The sequence below is a fragment of the Scedosporium apiospermum genome, assembly GCF_000732125.1.
Source record: "Scedosporium apiospermum strain IHEM 14462 chromosome Unknown SEQ_SAPIO_0113, whole genome shotgun sequence".
NCBI classification, from domain to species: Eukaryota; Fungi; Ascomycota; class Sordariomycetes; order Microascales; family Microascaceae; genus Scedosporium; species Scedosporium apiospermum.
The window spans coordinates 47,908-65,541 of NW_015971814.1; the positions used below are offsets into that span (position 1 = coordinate 47,908).

At 53.1% G+C, this 17,634-nt stretch overlaps 2 protein-coding genes and 4 pseudogenes across 2 annotated transcripts; 2 read left to right on the forward strand and 4 right to left on the reverse strand.

Annotated features, from left to right (window-relative positions):
* Positions 1 to 777: 777 nt before the first annotated feature.
* SAPIO_CDS7929 lies at positions 778 to 1,989 on the reverse strand (annotated as a pseudogene; the record flags this gene model as incomplete).
* A 3,138-nt stretch (positions 1,990 to 5,127) lies between these two features.
* Positions 5,128 to 8,580, forward strand: SAPIO_CDS7930 (WD repeat domain-containing protein; the record flags this gene model as incomplete). Its single annotated transcript, XM_016789690.1, has 4 exons — positions 5,128 to 5,299; positions 5,507 to 5,655; positions 5,741 to 5,883; positions 5,979 to 8,580. 4 exons carry the CDS (start codon positions 5,128 to 5,130, stop codon positions 8,578 to 8,580), a joined length of 3,066 nt encoding a protein of 1,021 aa, XP_016640670.1.
* A 668-nt stretch (positions 8,581 to 9,248) lies between these two features.
* Positions 9,249 to 10,823, reverse strand: SAPIO_CDS7931 (Ribosome assembly protein rrb1; the record flags this gene model as incomplete). The annotated part of the gene is made up of 2 exons (XM_016789691.1): positions 9,249 to 10,522; positions 10,619 to 10,823. 2 exons carry the CDS (start codon positions 10,821 to 10,823, stop codon positions 9,249 to 9,251), a joined length of 1,479 nt encoding a protein of 492 aa, XP_016640671.1.
* Positions 10,824 to 11,450: 627 nt separating this feature from the next.
* On the reverse strand, positions 11,451 to 12,947 carry SAPIO_CDS7932 (annotated as a pseudogene; the record flags this gene model as incomplete).
* Positions 12,948 to 16,335: 3,388 nt separating this feature from the next.
* On the reverse strand, positions 16,336 to 16,806 carry SAPIO_CDS7933 (annotated as a pseudogene; the record flags this gene model as incomplete).
* Positions 16,807 to 16,898: 92 nt separating this feature from the next.
* Positions 16,899 to 17,243, forward strand: SAPIO_CDS7934 (annotated as a pseudogene; the record flags this gene model as incomplete).
* Positions 17,244 to 17,634: the final 391 nt, after the last annotated feature.

A 17,634-nucleotide genomic window follows, 5' to 3' on the forward strand; every position in this document is an offset into this window, starting at 1 on the left:
GACATTGCCGTTGCCGGAGTCGAGGCTCCTCCCAACGTAGTTCGATGCTACTCCCGCTCCTTGCGGAACCCGAGACGATGGCCGAATATGGCTAGGACCCCGCGGGCACGTCATCTTAGGAGGCAGCGAGACAATAACGGACATCGACCTTTGTGGTTTCCCAGGGGCGAAGTGAATGTGGCATTACAAAGCATTGATTACATTGAGGATGAGGCATCATGATTGATGGGGGTCCATTCGAGAGGATCAATCCCTTTTGACATGGATGCCGATGATGGCGATTCCGAAACTAGGTGGGTGGGGAGATCTTTCCCTGTTCCTCTTGTTCCTCTTGTTGCCGTCTTAACCCCTAAGTCCGACATGCATCGGGCGTCTTTTTGTTTGCTTCCTGCAAAAAAAAGCCTATAGATGATCGTGAAACTGCCGATAATGCCCGTGGATTTCGAATCAATAGTGCTTAGTCCAAAGGGTAAAAGACTCCTTCGCGTGGAAGATTAAACCATGGAGCTCGTCAGGCAGGACATGGAAGCTTTTCCGTCTCCGAGTGTGATGTCATTGTCAAATGGCAGCACATGGCGATGCAATTGTGGCATGGCATGGCATGGCGGGGTATCAAAAAATAAGTGCGGGGTAGCTCGAGTCAAGCCAACACCCACGAGAGGGGAGCTCTTGAATCATCAACTAGGGGACAAGGTAATAAAAAGGGAAAAAAAAAATATATATATATATATATCTATCTATCATGCACGGGTATCATCTCATCCATTTTAATCGTCGTCATATTATGCTACCCTCCAGCGGCCGCTCAACCTCATTCTCCACCGCCCGCGCCTCATCCTCCTCGTCCTCCTCAAGCTCATAAACGGGATACGTAAGAATCGCCGCGATATCCCCCAGCATCGATAACCTCTGCCCCGACTCGTGCGCGCTGCTGAGAATGCGCGCCTCTCCACCACCGCCCGAAACCTTCTCCACAAGCGCCACGTACTTCTTGCGCGTCTCCGTATCCTGGCTGCGGAAGAGCGAGTCGCTGATGAGCAGCACGCCGCCGACGCCCACGGCGCCCTCGTTGATGACTTTCTCGACGCTCGTGGGGCCGTACCACGCGCGGCTGTCCTCTTTCCGTAGCATGTCGTAGAACTGGTTGATGTACTGCGCCTCTCTCGTGAAGCGCATGTCCTTCATCGTGGCGGTGACCTCGCGGCTCTTGAGCACGTCGTTGAGACTGTGCAGATGTCCGCTGGGAGAATGTAGCGTCGTGGCGTTGTTCATCATCGCGAGGAGTATCTTGTTGGGCCTCTCAGCCTTGACGGCCTGCAAGCCGATGTAGCTCTTAAAATCCGCCGCCACAAACCCGGGGCTCGCGAGGAGTAGAGGCCGCGGCTGCTCGAAATCGATCTCGCGGAGTAGATTCGTAAGAACGAGGTCGAAGAACCCGCGCATGCTTTCGGAGAGATGCTTCGCGTTATCCCTCTTGCTGGGAACCTTGCGCTCCAGCCTCTGTAGCAGAATCGTCCGCGATTCGGTAACGAGGCAAATATTCGCCAAACCCTCCTGCATCACGACGGCCGCCACGGCGCCGTCTTTATCCACACGCAGGGCCTCGTTCAGCATCGTCTTCGACACCGTATCCCATCCGTCGACCCGATCGATCGTGAAGGGTTTCCCCACCTGCAGTCGCAGGGTGTGGTACTGGCCCAGGCTCGCCACCGACGTCTCAGTCACGATGCGGCCTTTTACGTGGAGCTCGGGGACCGTGGGATCCCAGAAGGTGGACTCGACGGTGACGGCGAGGATGCAGGATACGCGCTGGGTTTGGGTGGCGCCGAGGGCCGTGGTGTGCGAGACGTTGCGGGTGGTTTCGGCGCGGACGACGTCCTTGGGGAGGATGATGTTGTAGGCATTCCAGAGATCGTCGGATTCTTCGGCTTGGAGGGTTAGGGCGTGCTCGGAGAGGTCTCCGGCACGCGAGGTGCGTAGTAGTTTCATCGTCAGTGAATTCGATGTTGGGTTCTTTCTTTCTTTGGGGAAGGGGGGGGGTTGCTTTTGGGATCGAGGTGGGTTGAGGTTTCGCGCTTGCTCAAAAACAAGAGTTGAGTGATGCTGATCAGGTCAAATGGTGGGGCGCGGGGCAACCTTGAACAGGTCGGGTTTGAAATGGACGTTAGTTTAATTTAGTCGGAGGCGGTTTTCTCTTGTCTTGGAAAAATATCAATAGTTTAATTTTTTTTTCTGGCTTCCCCTTCCTTATATCGAGAAACTTGAAGAACATCGACAAAAGTCCAAAATTAGCTTTTTTGGTTTAACTTGGCTAATTTTACTGCGGAACTGAAAGGTTGTAACAATATGCGGTGCCGGGAGGATTTGATGACTCGAGTTGGGAATCTCGATGTTGAGGATAACGGTGTCCATCATCCGAAGCCTAACGGTGCTGGTAATTTTTTAGATTGATCAATCCATATCATGAAGCCTGAGAGCTCTTCTGGAATGTCGAACATGATTTGACTTTGCAGAAAAGGAAAAAAAAGAAGAAAATCCAATTCCCACATGCGTTTTCGGGATATTGGTAGTTCATTATTGCCTTCATAAACTAACATTGCCCACCTCTGCTCGCATCTCCTGGCATCCACGAGAACCTATTAGAGGTTTCCAGTCAGTCTGGCCTTGGGAGCCTCCACGTGCATGAACAGTCACATTAAGACTAAATGCAGTTTTTGATCCCTTGACTCGGAGCACCGCCGGAACAGCTCCTGATAGTTCGAAAGGGGACGCTAAACTTAAGATTAGCTCGAAAACGCGAGACACGGAGATTCTTCTTGGTCTGGCTGGATCTGCAGTCGCTCTATCGTAGGATTGTCTCGAGGGTTTGCCATGCATCTGGTTATTTCTGTTGTTTGCCACGGCCCACACGCCACACGATTCGGGTCCCAAAACGGGTTGGGAACCTGCCCCAATGGAGATGGTTTCGTCGGAAAGGGGCATGCTTGTTCTTTATAAACTAGCATCCCACCTATCACCCAGGTATTTGGATAGGGTATTCTGATGGGTGGCGAGGTAATGGTAATAGAGTACTCCGTACTGAGGGGGACCAAGTAATTTACAAAGCAAAATTTACATTCGTCTGAATATCTCCATCCGAATTCAAAGATCATAATCGACGTCATGGTGCCTCCGACAGGCACATTTATAGCTTGTAGAGGCCACAAATCTGGAATAGCCTCCTTGACCACAATGCAGCTGCCGCTTACTACCGCTGGGTACTGATCATGTGGTGGAGTGCACTTCACACCTCCAGTGTTCGGAGTACGGAGTACTTCGTAGAAGGCACTCTTGACTTTTCACATCATGCTGAGGGATTGATATTGATGTGCAAGGGAGCCGAGAGTCGATCCACGGATGGCAGATCATAAGTCCATGGCTGCCTGTCATTATCGCCTTGTGGTTCATGACAGCACGAGAATATTTGATTTCACCGTTGGTGATTGTAAGCGTAATTGAAATTAGCCCAGTGGCTGATTGCTGTTTTTGTGTATCGAACCAACTAAACTATCAACAAAAAGTTGAAGCCAGGGCTTTGAGTGCCGCTGCTTCCGGGTCATCCGGACCAGAACCCTGTCGAGGATACTGGAGGGTAGGTCCTCTAACTTCGAGGGAAAAAGAGGATCAACTGGAAAAAAAAATAATAAATTCCATTTTTGATTGCGACTTTAGCATCAGGATGAGCATGTCCTGCTCTGATAATCTTCACATGATCCTCGTCTCTGAATACCTCATATTCCTTTGTATACATACCGATACAGACCCAAACCCCCAAGACAATTGATCCCTTCAGCAAGGGTTGTTGAGAACCCGAGACCTCAAGACCTTGACCTCCCTTTCTGTCCCACCCCGATCCGACACACTGGTTCAACTTCCCTTCCAGGTTTCAAGGTTGGCCTGGTGTCAAGGTGTTGTTTGGCGGCAGCCTAGAATAAGCGATTATTACCTTCATTATTACACGTACCATCACCACCTGATTGCGGCGTCGAGAGTCGGGTTTGCTCTTTCCTTCAGCGCACCGAGACTGTGGGAAGATCACAATATCACGTCAGCCAAGGCGAGTACCTTTGTACAATTCTTGATTGTACTTTGACTGTTGTTTGTACAGTTGGAAAGTACAGTACTTCGTACAAGTGTGCTTTGTCGAAGGGGAGGGAAGAATCGGTCTGGGTCAAATTGATTTTGACGATTCCGTGTTTGGTGGTTTCCTCTGCTCAAGGTCTTCTAAACCTTCGAGCACAGGACACCTGGTCAGGGAGGCTCTGTCCTATTTGCCAGGCACTAACTAGTGTGGACGGACGACGGTACTGAGGTACGGTACTCTTGTACATTGCTACACTGTACTTCCTGAGGAGAAGCTGAGGCGAAGAGTTTCGTCTGTGCTCCTTCCTGGCATTTAGTTTATTTCCATCGCCTCGTATGGGTCATGGACCCGAGATCCCTGCTCGAGCAATTTGAAGCTTTATCAATTGATCCCTCTGATTACTCCAATGTTCCCTTCATGTTCCATCGTTCACCAGCTCTCGTCGCCACTAACACCCCGAAACGGTTCTAGACCCACCGAATCTTGTCGCAACAATTGAACCATCACTCATCAGCTTCCCCTATATGCCCCTGGTCGATGGCCCATGCTTTTCCTTCCTCGAGAATCGACTGCCATTTCTAATCCCAATCGACACCGACTTGCTTGCACTGGATATGATCATTCCTTTCATCAGTTTTAATCCCATTTTACAGTACATAGACACCGCTCGAGTCTGTCGTTCTTGATCTCGTCCCCGAACTCGATTCCTTTCCAACACCTACGCTGTCAGCTAGCCTCCTCAATTGGCCTAGCCCTTACGTCCCACCTCCCGCCTCACACCGCCGCTGACCAGCTTGCTCAGCCCGCCCGCCCACCTTTGGACCCATCCACTTATCCTCCTGCGTACGCAAGTCTCGTATACGTCGCGAACTCGGATCGCTGCGCCTGCGGCTGTCCGCAGCTTACCCCGGATGCGCTTGCGTCAAACCGAACCCTGAGTAGGCAGGCATCCAACATATCTTCGCTACATTGATCCAAGAGCCGCTAGCCCCGAATCATGGGAGATGTCCGTCTCCAAAGCCTCTCGAGTGCCTGTTGGCGCCGACTTTACCTCCGCGCCCAACCATCCCTCGAGCCCGACCTCTGAGACGAATGTTACCATCAACACCAAGAAGCTCGGCCGAAGCCTCTCACGGTCTAAGAGTCTAAAATCGCGGACTACGACTGACCTTCCTTGTATGTCTCAATATCCCTACTCACCGCTTTCCCGCTACTCATTGTCTTTCGTGACCTGGTGGGGTGCGATCCATCCACATGGGGCCTTTTTGAAGCCTCGGGTTTGCGTCTGCCGCTATATTCCTCCGCCCCTTTCTCTGCATACCTCTTTCCCGGATAGAATCCTGTCGTTTCATCTTGCTAATTCAAGCCCTCCTCCTCTTGCAGCCCCGATTATCTCCCCCACGAACGGGAAGCGCCTCTCAACCAAGTCAACAAAGTCTACGAGCAAGGATGCCAAGGAGGCGAGACCGGTTACGAGATCTTCGACGGCCCCTTTTAATGCGTCCTCGAGTCCTCTAGATCCTCTTTCCCAGGTTCGCCAACCATACTTGGATCTCTCCGCTTCGGCTAGAATACGAGGGAATGGCTTGCTGACTTGGTGACTGGTGATTGTAACAGCATATCCTCCTAAAAACCACCGCCGACTCTGCTAAATCCATTCGCGGCCGTTCGGTTCCACCAGAGAGTCCCGTAAACGATAGTCGAGCCGATCCTGACGCTGCTTTCAAGCAGTCGACCGGCGCCCTCGACGGCCAGAAGAAGTACATCTTACCTTTTCATCCCCTTCTATTTCATACACTAGAAGCTAGGTGGTCATCCTGGATGTGATACTGTGCTAACCACATTCTCTCAATAGGAAGGGGTCGTTTCTTGGCCTGCTCAGTATGCGCGGCGGGAAGAAGAAAGATGACCTCATCGACGATGATGATTCCGACACGAGCGAGAAGAGGACCGACGGTACCAATGCGAGAGTATTCACTTCCTCTGGCGGCGGTTACGTCTACATCCCCCACCATAAAGAACCTCCTCGCTATATCAAGTTCAAGAGACACCACAAGAAGACGCGCGAATTCAACCATGTCTTTCTTGCCCAGAAGCTAGCTGGCACGCTACCGCCAAAATCGGACGAGAAGGATCAAGAAGACAGCCAACCGAATACATCCGTGCCTCTGCCTGGTCACGGAAAGGAGGGTCAGGATACTGGCGGAGCCGTCTGGGCCTTGGCCTTCAGTAACTGTGGTAGATACCTTGCCGCTGGCGGTCGCGACCAGGTCGTCCGGGTATTTGCCGTCCTTGCCACCCACGAAGACCGGAAGCTCCACGAAGAGGAGGAAATTGACGACTCGGGCGCAGAGAAGCTCAGTGCGCCGGTCTTTCGGAGCAAGCCTATTCGTGAATTCAAGGGCCACACGGGAGAGGTCTTAGATCTGAGCTGGAGCAAGAACAGCTTCCTTCTGTCAACCGCCATGGACAGGACCGTGCGTCTGTGGCATATGAGCAGAAATGAGTGCCTGTGTGCCTTTCAGCACAAGGAACCAGTTGCAAGCGTAGCCTTCCACCCTCGCGACGATCGCTTCTTCGTTGCTGGCAGCGTCGACTCTACCCTGAGGCTTTGGAGTATCCCAGACAAGTCCGTCGCCTACTCGGCTCAATTGCCCGAGGTGGTCACGGCCGTTGCCTTCAGTCCGGACGGGACCACCTGCATTGCCGGGACGCTCCACGGACTCTGCCTCTTCTACGAGACCGACGGTCTCAAGTACCACACGCAGATTCATGTGAGGTCCTCCCGCGGCAAGAATGCCAAGGGAAGCAAGATTACGGGTCTGCAGGCGATGCCGATCCCTGTCGAAGGGGGAGAGGGCGACGTTAAAGTCTTGGTGACGTCTACGGATTCCCGTATACGCGTTTACAACCTCAAAGACAAGTGCCTCGTTGCCAAGTTCAAGGGGCACGAGAACCAGTTTACGCAGATGCGCGCTAGCTTCAGCGACAATGGCCAGTACATCATTTGCGGAAGCGAAGACAAAAGGGCGTACATATGGTCCGTGAGCACCGCAGATGCTGAGAGCAAGGACAAGCGGCCCTATGAGTCGTTCGACGCTCACACTGAGATGTTGACGGCGGCCATTTTCGCGCCGACTGCTACGCGGAAACTTCTCGGCCAGTCCGGTGATCCGATCTACGACCTTTGCAACCCGCCCCCGGTTACTCTTCTCAGTAGAGAAGAGACAAACGCGAGCCAAACTGCCTTCTCGGATCTGAGCACCAGCGAAGCGCTGGCCCACTTGCGGAAGCCTGAGGAGTCCCCCGCGTATATTGCTAGATCCACCCACTATGACGGAAACATTATCGTGACGAGCGATCGCACGGGCGTCATCAAGGTCTTCCGTCAAGACTGCGCCTTCCAGAAGCGCCGGAACGAGAATTGGGAGACGGGGTCGACTTTTTCGAAGAAGCTTGCTGGTGGCCTTCTGGCTCGGAGTGGTAGTGTTGTCACCCGGACGAGCGGCAACAGCATTCCTCACTCGAGGCGAACGTCCATGTCCCATCCCGCTGCTACTTCAACCGCTGCCTCAGGAGCAGGAGCGGGGACTGGGGCAGGGCCGGGTGCCTCGTCGGATCGGATATTATCGTGGAGACAGGACGTTGAGCCCAGCCGTACGGGCTCGGCTGGCGGCACGAGCATAACTGCTGTGAACAGCTCACGGTCAAGGCCTTCCTCCCGAGGAGCGCCAAAGGCGCCGCCGATCAACGTAGGATTGGCGAATCTGGCATCCGAGGCGAGACGGCAGCCGTACACTGCTTCGCCTAGTACTCGAAGCGCGTTCGCAACCAGTCCCACGTCCGAGAGGACATCCTCAAGAGATGGACCGCAGGGCCCTCCAGCTCCGGGCTTTACGTTTAAGCCGATTGACGAAAAGGTTGAGGAGCCTAAACCGGAGAGCGGAGGGGGTGGCGGAGGACGGACACATGCCCTATGGAACATTACGTCGCGCTTCAAGGGCAGACGGACAGCTAGCGCAACGCAGACGAACGGCGGTACTGGGACGGGAGCCAAGGAGAAGGGTACCGTCTCTCCCGTGAGCGATGCGGTTTCGAGCGAGGATCTGGTCATCAGCGCGAGACGACGTGCCAGCCGCTCAACTACTACGTCAGGTATTGAGTCGCCGCTCGAGATTCAATCCCAGGGTGCCAACGGCAAAGCCCTAGACGCCCACCCTTACCCGCTCAAGTACAGAAGCGAAGGAGAAGCCTCCTCTCGACGGCGATCGTCACACCACCAGCACCACACCGACCCGGATGACTCGGACTCGCCGTCAGAGTACTTGACGGACGAGGGCGAGGAGACGGCGTGCGTGCAGTGCGGTAACCGGGATTTTAAGGCGAAGAAGATTAACGGGAAGCAGAGATTCCTGTGCGGGAAATGCGGGACGCTCGTGACTGCGCTCGGGAGCTGATGGGGCTTTTGGGCTAAGGCTGGGAAGCGTCTTTGCTTTTGTTTTTGGGGGAGGAGGAGGCTGCTCTGAGGATGGGACGTTTCCGGAGCTGTGTGTATGTATGTATGTATGAGTATGAAGGGATTGGGTAGACTGTACATGTATTAGAAACACGACACGAGAGAGGGAGTCGGAGCCTGGGTCGAGTGTGGAAAGGGAGGGGAGTTTTTTTGATTAGAGGAAGACCAGACATAGACTCGGGAAACTTTTGTGTGTGCATTGGGAGGAATTGTTGCAGATGGGAGCGAAGGCGTTTTTGTGGAGGGTGCATCATACTTTGTTCAATACTACACTACGTTGAAGCCTCTGGAGTTTTTGCGTCCTGATATACTGGGATATGTATGGGTGTTCTTGTCAATTCGTTGCGGTCGAGGGGAAACATAAGCTTTTCTCGTCCGTCGAGTCCGTTCGAGTCGCCAGCTTTCTTTACGAGGGCTGGTCTGGCATCTGACCGAACTTTCCTGACTTGCCTGCACTGGGACAGGGCAAACCGACGGAGTATGATGGCCATGAACTGAAAGAGGACTGTAACTTTTTGTTTGCTCATTATACCTCCAATGCAATCTAAACCTGGTTCCCCATTCTACCCATCCAATCCCTCCTCCAGACACAGCCGTGATCCATGCCCCTTACACGCTAATCGTCCTAAAGACGCTAAACTGCTCACCCGTCGCCACAAGGCTCCCCACAATCTGAGGATGCCAATGCAACTCCCTAACCTCATTATGATAATGCACAAAGAGTAGCTGCGGAGGGATATCCGGCACGCCCGCCGTATCCTTACTCTCCTCATCATCCAACTCGACAGCAAGATCCCACAACGTAACGGTATTATCGCCCGCCGCGACGGCAATAACGCTATCATCCGTGGGGTGCCACTCGACGCTCGTGACCTGCTCCTTGTGATAATCGAAGCTCGCCAACGGACTCGGCTTTCCGCTCCCGCTCTTCCACTGCCTCAGATCCCACACGGCCCAAACGCCATCGTCCGCGCCCGAGGCAAGGAGATGCGTCGTCTGCCTCGACCAGGACATGACGTTTACGTCCGTCCCGCTCACCTGGACCGTAATAGCTGGTTTCCGACTCTTGCTCCGCACGTCCCAGACGCGAATCGTGCCGTCGCTCGACGCAGAGGCGAACACCGACGCCTCGGAGGGACTCCACTGGATCTCCTCTACGCTGCTGTTATGGCCCCTGAAGGGCTTCGCGTCGGTGGCCCAGGAGCCGTTGGTCGAGGAGGTGAGGTAGATGAGGCCGTCGTTGTCGCCCGTCAGGAGGCGCGCGTCGGAGGTGGATTGCGGGGACCAGTCGAGGGCGTAGCCTTCGGATTTGTGGGAGCGGACGGTGTATTGCGGTTGGTTTTGGAGGGGGGAGATGACGAGGCCGGGGTTGTCGAAGGAGGAGAGGTGGGCGGTTACGTCGTGGATGTACACGTCGGAAGATTCCGTCATCACGGCCGTTAACGTCTGTGGCATCGTGCCCGTCGCAGTCGCACCGCTGTTGGGCTGCCACGCGCGGATGCGGTTCGACGTCGAGTTGAGCGGGATAGTCTTGCTCTCGAGGATAGGATCTGAATCCTCATCGTCGTCGTCATCGCCCTCGTCGTCCGAATCTTCGCCTTCGCGCTCCATGCGCCCGAGGCCGCTGAGCTTCATCACCATGAGCTGGTTCTCGCGCGAGCGGGAGGACTCGGCTTGCGTGCCGGCCACGGTGTACATCGTCGCTGGGTAGACCTTGCGGTTGTCGCCGAGGTGGTCGCGGACTATGTCGAAGGAGAGGCAGGGCCAGGGGGTGCTGAGGGAGTGGAGCATTTCGTAGGCGGTTGGGTCGGGGGCGAGGACTTGGCCTGGTTCGAGCTTGTGGCGGCCGATGATGAAGGTGCCTTGGTCTACGCTCATGGCGTCTGTAGAGGCAAGGACAAATAATTAGCAATGAGAGAAGGGTAGAAAATAAATACAGGTGGAAAGGAAGTATTCATAAATATATCTATCCTACTTACTTTTCTCTTCGGCTTCGCGCTCGGCGTCAGGACGCCCATCGACACCGGCCTCCATGATCTCGTCCTCGCTCTCAAACTCATCTTCGAACTCGTCGGCGAATTCGCCCATGTCCTTGTTGTCGTCGACGTCCATCTGCTCGGGGCGCTCGCGGTCTTTGAGGGCGCCGCCCGCCGCGGCTTCGTCTTGGCCCGGCCGCTTCGACATGGTGGGGTAGGCTTGGTGGGGTTGTCTTGCCTGGATTCAAAGGTTTTTGAGTAGGAGGTGGTCTTTTTCGGGGGGAAAGAGGGCCGATGTCGAAAGACGAGACCGAGTTTGAGGTCGAGGCTCAGGAAATGAGCCGTTGCTGTTTTAGCGACCGTCGGATCGCAACGAGATCAAAGGTGTGCCTTGAGATGGATAAAATCGAAGATAAAAAAAAAAAAAAAGTGGGTTGCGACTGCCCCTCATCGCTGTGGCTTTGTGGCTGAAATGGTGAAATGTGGAGGGGTAAAAGTATGTACCCAGTGCGTGCTTTTGTAACTCGCACCTTCATGATTCTTGGTTTCTCATTGAAAAGAGGGAATGGCCCAGATAACAAGGCGGATATGATGAAGTTCAAAGTGTTCATGTCACTTCTATTTCCTAGTATCCTCTAGATTATATTGCAAAAATTTATTAGGAAATCACTAGACTTTAATCGTAGTATTTAAAGATATCGTATAACCCCACCTGTAAATGTAGCTATTTGCGAACCTCGTCGTGAACGTCCCTCATGCCTGTCTATAATGCCCAAAACCTTTCAACTCCAAACTCATCCTGAACAAAACATATCATCAAGCTTCTTTTTCTCGGCTAGCGGGTGGCGCTAGATCTTTGGGCCTGGCCGAATTTCATATCGTTGGATATTGTGAACCTCGAGGGCCACGTTACAGATCGACCCTTTCCAGAGGCTTCACTAGCCGAGATTCTGTCGTACACGGTTGGCAACCCCGTGGCGCCGTACTTCCGCCGAAGCGCCTCATACGACCCCTTGTCGTACAACTTCCAAAACTGCTCGCTTGTGTAGTATGTAGGAGTGCAGAGTGTCTTCCGCCCGCCGAGCTCGGTCACCCAATTTTCGAGATCCTTGTTGACCTGCACAATCCCTTTCGAGCCTTGGTCTTTACTCGAAGTGGTTTTTGGTTTTCCCCAGATGCCGATGTTGAGCATTGGAATCGCCAGGCCAACAGCATCAGTTGCATGTGGGTGGAACGTCGGCGCCGGTGTGTCTCGCACAGGACAGATCCACATGGGCCAAATGTCCAAAGTCTTGGTAGCTTTGCTGATAAAGTCCGCTGCCGTATCGAACGGTAGCGATACGTCCTGGATAATAACGGTGGAGGCAGATGTCGCTTCCTGCGCCTCTTTGAGCCCCTTGCGCCCGCTTGAGAGGCGATGGAGGAACCACCGCGTGAATCGATTTGACGGATTAGCTCCGAAACGCTTGAAGACCTCGCTGCCGAGCCAGAAGCCGCCGCGGTCGTACCGGAAGAGATATTCGGTGAGGGGGATGTAGTCGATGGGGCTTAGGCCCACCATGGACCTCTCAGTCCTTTGTTGAACCTGGAGATAAAACCACGGATCCCACGATCCGCTGAAATTCTGAGGCTCGAACGACCGCGGGATTTCATCAACGAGCTCCCCTGTAATCGCGACGCAGTGTGTCTCCGAGAAGACGATGCCATCGATGAACTCGTACTCGGTGTCTTCCATGAAACGACGTACGGCATCTATCATCTCACCTGGACTTCTAAAGTTGTTGTACGTCGCCTTGACAAACTTGCAAGCTGGGACCAGTGTCATCTCCAATTTTGTCACAACCCCCAGCGTATTCATCGACCCTGCTGCTCCCTTGAGCAGATCTCCGTTCTCGAATAGTGATGCGTTCACGATACGTCCATCAGCTAGGACCATCTCGATCGAGCTCACGGAATCGGAAAAGTAGCCGTGTTTAAAAGAGCTGCTCTCGGCTATGCTCCCGGAGAACGCCCTCCCTATCCTCGTCTCCGGGAACTCGATCATAACGGCGGGCCGTAACTCGTGTTCGAGCGTCGCGCGCAAAAGTTCGCCCATGGTCACGTTGGGCTCCACGGTGACCATCTTTGCAGCGGGGTCTATGGATAGAATATTGTTGAGCTTGCTGACGTCGACGCCGCCGCCGCCGCCGCTAGAGCCGCTGTTATTAGAAGAACCGACACCGGTCTCGCTTGCACTGTCGACGATGTAGAAGGGTTCATTGCGGGCGTGAAGAGATTTGACAGCAGCTGAGATGTCAGCTACCGCTTTGTCGTGTTGGGCGTTGAGATCCATGATGGATGCAGAATTGAGGGGATATGATATCCTGAGCTCTGGATCACCGCAAGTTGCCTGGTTTAGTGCGCAAGCCGACTGAGTCAGCTTAGTGATGCCATACGATATTAATATCAATGCTTCTTTCCAGGACAGATAGATAGATTTGCGTAATTTCACCCCGGTCAAGCACACAGTCGCCGAGTAAAGGGGACAGCGATGGGTCTCTTGGCTTGATGTAATCCAGAAAAATTTCCCAATGGTCCTACGAGTTATCGGAGGTACGGGCCGCATCCTTGCCTGATGCTCAGCCACAATTTGGGTGCCAAAGTTGCTCCTGACCTGCAATTTTTACCTGAGACGATTGCTCATCTGACTCGACTCAGGATTGTTCCAGTTCCACGTTCTTCCGTGTCATCTCAGCAGTGGGTGAAATTTTTCTTGCAAGATCTTGGTTGAATCAATAATCAATGCCAAGTGGAAAAACATCAGAATGTCCGAATGTAACACAAAGGCGTGGCCTTTTTACGGCTGCATCTGGAAAATTGACGAGTCAATTTTTCATCGTCCAAGAGCTGAGAACAACGTACTCGGCGGCTCTTCGGGCCGGTTACGGGCACTCTAACACAGCCCAAGTCTGACGATGGATTCAAAGTGAAGTGCCTACTTCGCCTCCCTGTTGCCCGTCACCTTCCCATCTGAGCCATGAAACCATTTCCGGTGAAGGTGAAGTCTCAGCTTATCACCGAATGTCCCGGCCCATTTTTCTACTCCCTCGTCGTCCAGCTGCTGCCCATCACCGCTATCTGGGACGAAGACGACGGGGACGTAAAGGCAATTGAAAGAGTATAGAGGAATTAGTTGCCGGAGAAAGGGAACTTTTATTCAATTCTGAACCAAGGGGGGCTGGAGATTATCGAGTAAGACATCTTGGGTTGCGGCTTCTGATTAACCAAGACTATATCTATCATGATTGGACCTCATCTCCCACTTCCTCGTGTGAGGACGCTTGGGCCTATATGTAAATCTTCTCCTATTGAACAGCATTGAAAGGGATGAAGCGTATCTTCAGATCCTCTCCGCCTGGGGCTCTCGCAGACTACTTCACCAGTTACCGGTTACTTCACTGCAAAGAGACTTCGGCAGAAAGTTAAAGCTCTCGCTTCACGGGTTGGTACTCGGTCAGACATGTACAGACCCCCGGCTCGCCTCGTGGCTCACCGCTCCGTCAGTGCTGAACCCGCACGTCGAACCATTTCTAAGCCCTAGCCAGGTAGCTCATGTATGACCGTTAGCCCGGCTGGAAAAGAGGCTAACCGGAAGGCATATTTGCTTACTTGACTGACTAGATTTTCGAACCATCTCGTATCTCGTACGCTCGCCCCTCCTAATTGGCCGATTCTGCCTCCGTACCAACACATGATATGCAGGTGAATCACGGTTACACAGACCGCCTCACTTTGACCAGGCTGAGGCTCCTACCAATGTTTTTACCCCTCTTCACCCGCATAGTCTTACAATTCGAGAGTAACAAACATCTCTTTGGGCGTGTCGTGACCGAGTGTCAAGCCATGGAATCTTTTCGAAGGGCTTCCTTTCTTATTTCCCAGTCCTTGGGTGATTTTCTCGATCATATCTTGCCAACTAACCTTTCTCTTGCAAATTCTTACGAGGTCACGAAAGCTGTAATCACCAGGGTAGTGAGGTCCACTGCTTATATTACCCGCGTCCTGGCACTCGAGGTCTTCAACAAGCTGCACAGAGCCGTGTCCTATTTAAAGAACTGCCGACTAGGCGACCTTCGAAAGCTCAAGAGCTGTCAGCTAGTCGCCACACTTGTAGCCTGCCTATCGCTCGTCTTGGCCGGCGTAGCGTTTTGGGTGTCGTTCGACGCCCTGCGATACGCGAAATGGACGGCACACAAGGAATTTACGCTCCTATGCCACGATGAGGTATGTGACATTTATAGTAGCGGAGAATGGGCTTAGGGGAAGGCATGCTGAGTTGTCCTGTCTAGGCACTGCGAGCACTGAGTCAACAGTGTGGGTTGGGGGGGAATACCTCCTCCATACCAGCTCCTCCTGGGTACCCAACACTGGTAACCGAGCGGGACCTCATGATCAAGCGGGACTTCGTGGGTGATACTCCGGAGTACGGCATCATAGAATCCTCAAATCACACCTGCCCTAACTGGGTCGTATCGCCTGTATTGGGGATAGTTTGCAAGAACGAGACCGCTGTTCCCGATGCTCGCCAGTCACGACTTGATAGCAAGCAGTGCAAAGCGCACACTATACTCTGGGTTACTGTCGTAGCCCTCATACCGGTGTGGCTGTTGCTCCGTCGACCGCGCAACGTACCACCGCCACACTTTGTCGCGATCTATGGTGATAGCGACGAGCCAGCCCATCAGCGAGAGTTGGCTTTCCTAACCCTCAGAGAAGATGCCAGGAAGAAAGGCTCCCTGATCAAAGACGCTCAATTTGTGCAGTTAATTTTCCTTGCACTACATCTATATCTCAATGATATTTGGTGCCAAGTCCACCTCCACGACCGATTTAATACAATTCTGAGCCCCTACATGGAATCGGAAGTCGCTCTCTATTTTGGCTTCCTCTTCTTCGGAGCACACTTTCTCTCGGAAATCTGGAAACTCCTATGTTGTCCCCTTTGGTCATGGTATCGGTTTTATGTTAGGGTCATAGGCAAGCGTTGGCCCTCTCTAGGGACGCCGGAGGCCCTAGGGCTTGCTCTTCGAGAAATCCTGTTCCTGTCCGCTTGTCCCATCTTGGGGTTCCTGGTAACCTGGCCGGACGAGGACGCTCTAATAGCATTGGGCGGTGGCAAATGGTCTCTTAGGCCATTTTTATTCATATTCGCGATATCCTCGATATTATCCTCCAACCAAGGCACGAAATATCTCGATTTTGCTGAGGACGAGGTTGAACTGTTCCATTCGCGCTACAACCCAGAGATAGGGTGTTGCAGCATCTGTGGCAACCTGGACCAGGATTTCAATGGGCGCCAATCCGACTGGATTTCCAGATTCTTAAACAATGGCCCTGAAGCAGGGCTCAGTTCACTGTACCTCCGGAAGTTTTGGTTATGTCGCCAGTGTGAGGGCTCGACGGATCCATCATTGACCGGGAAGCATCCGAGAATGCCATCAACGAGGAGGCGGCGGACAGTGGAGAGGGAGAGTGGTGTAGTTATCAGGACATGAATGATTACGCGGTCATTGCTCCGTTACAGGCGATCCCCAATAAAGAATGCATTATCGGTTCGCCACGGAATAGTCTGAGTAGGGGTTATAATCGCCTTCGCCGAATTGAAAGTTTGAAGTGAAAGAATGCCCTTGCATTCCAACTTTCCTAAGTTGAATCTACTTCTCCCTTCCTCTCATTCATTCTCAGATACGGGCTGGAACGTAGCGAAACTCAACAAGATCCTGGCTGCTGAATCCGACGCTAACCTTGAAAACACGTTCAACAATCCTCCACTGCTGCGCCTCCGTATCCCAATAGCTGATATCCCGGCGTAGCAACTTATACCCCTGGGCCTCCTCGCCCACACCGAGAGCTCTCTTGTCAAACCCGCGAAGTTGCCGTATCGGTGTCCTAGCCGGCGCGCTCTTTGGGAAAGTTAGATATAGTTGAGCCACGGTTGATCCTGCCACGGACAAAGTCGTGATAATCGTGGAAGGGCTTGCCTCCGAAACCTGGAGATCAGACTGCTCGGACGTCGTCGTGATGTTTGCAGTTATCGGGGCAAAGTCGTAGTCGGTCGCGTTATACGCAATAGTGTAAGGGAGCCAGCCCGCCCCGGGATAATGGGCGAAGAGTATAGCAGTGACATTGGGGTTGTCGGCAATGGGCATCATATTGATACCACTGTGTGTGTTACAACGATGGTGTTGTTGCATCCTCGCGCAACGCTTTCAACGATCTCGTCGGCGTTCCAGTCAAGGTCGAGATGCTCTCGGTCATAACCTTCGCTGGCCCAAGACTTGAGGAACACGAGGCAGGCTTCGGGCGGGGTTGCAAAGAATCGCGAGACATCAGAGGCAGCGATGAGGGTATTGCTCAGCCAGTGTTGGGTGTAAGTGCCCTCTTCCGCCGCACGAGCGCGAACCGCGACAAGAGGGCTCACCAGGCTTGTGAAACGGCCACTTCCGGAGCCGCCACCAATTGCGAGGGTGCCAAACTCAAATACTTCCTGGTTTATGGGGCTTCAGCGGCATCACCTGCGTCATTACCAAAGATTCCGATAGATCTGGGTACCTTGGAATCCGAGCTCACCCTTCAGCAAGGCGTTTAGAAGCTTGGGGTTCTGGCAGGCGTAAGACCAGTTGATTCGGTCATAGGAACACATGATCGCCGCCACACCTTTATGTACTCCATTGGCAAAAAGTTAGAGATACGGCTCGTCTACGGAAAGGGTACCGGGTGGTTAGCTTTTCATGCCCTACTGCTGGACGAAACAATGATTTCCTGCTAGTGATTGGGGGCCACCCACGAAGAGTTCGATCATCAACATTCGAAGAGACTGCCTCAGAAGCAAATCCGCCATCCACTAGGGTAGGATTCTGCATAATTTCCTACTTATTTAGGAGGAAATGTTTTGCTGTTGCCTGGACACCGGCGGACTGGAAACCACGGACGGTCTCACCCATAGCAACGCCACTTAGATATGGATCAGGAGAGAATCC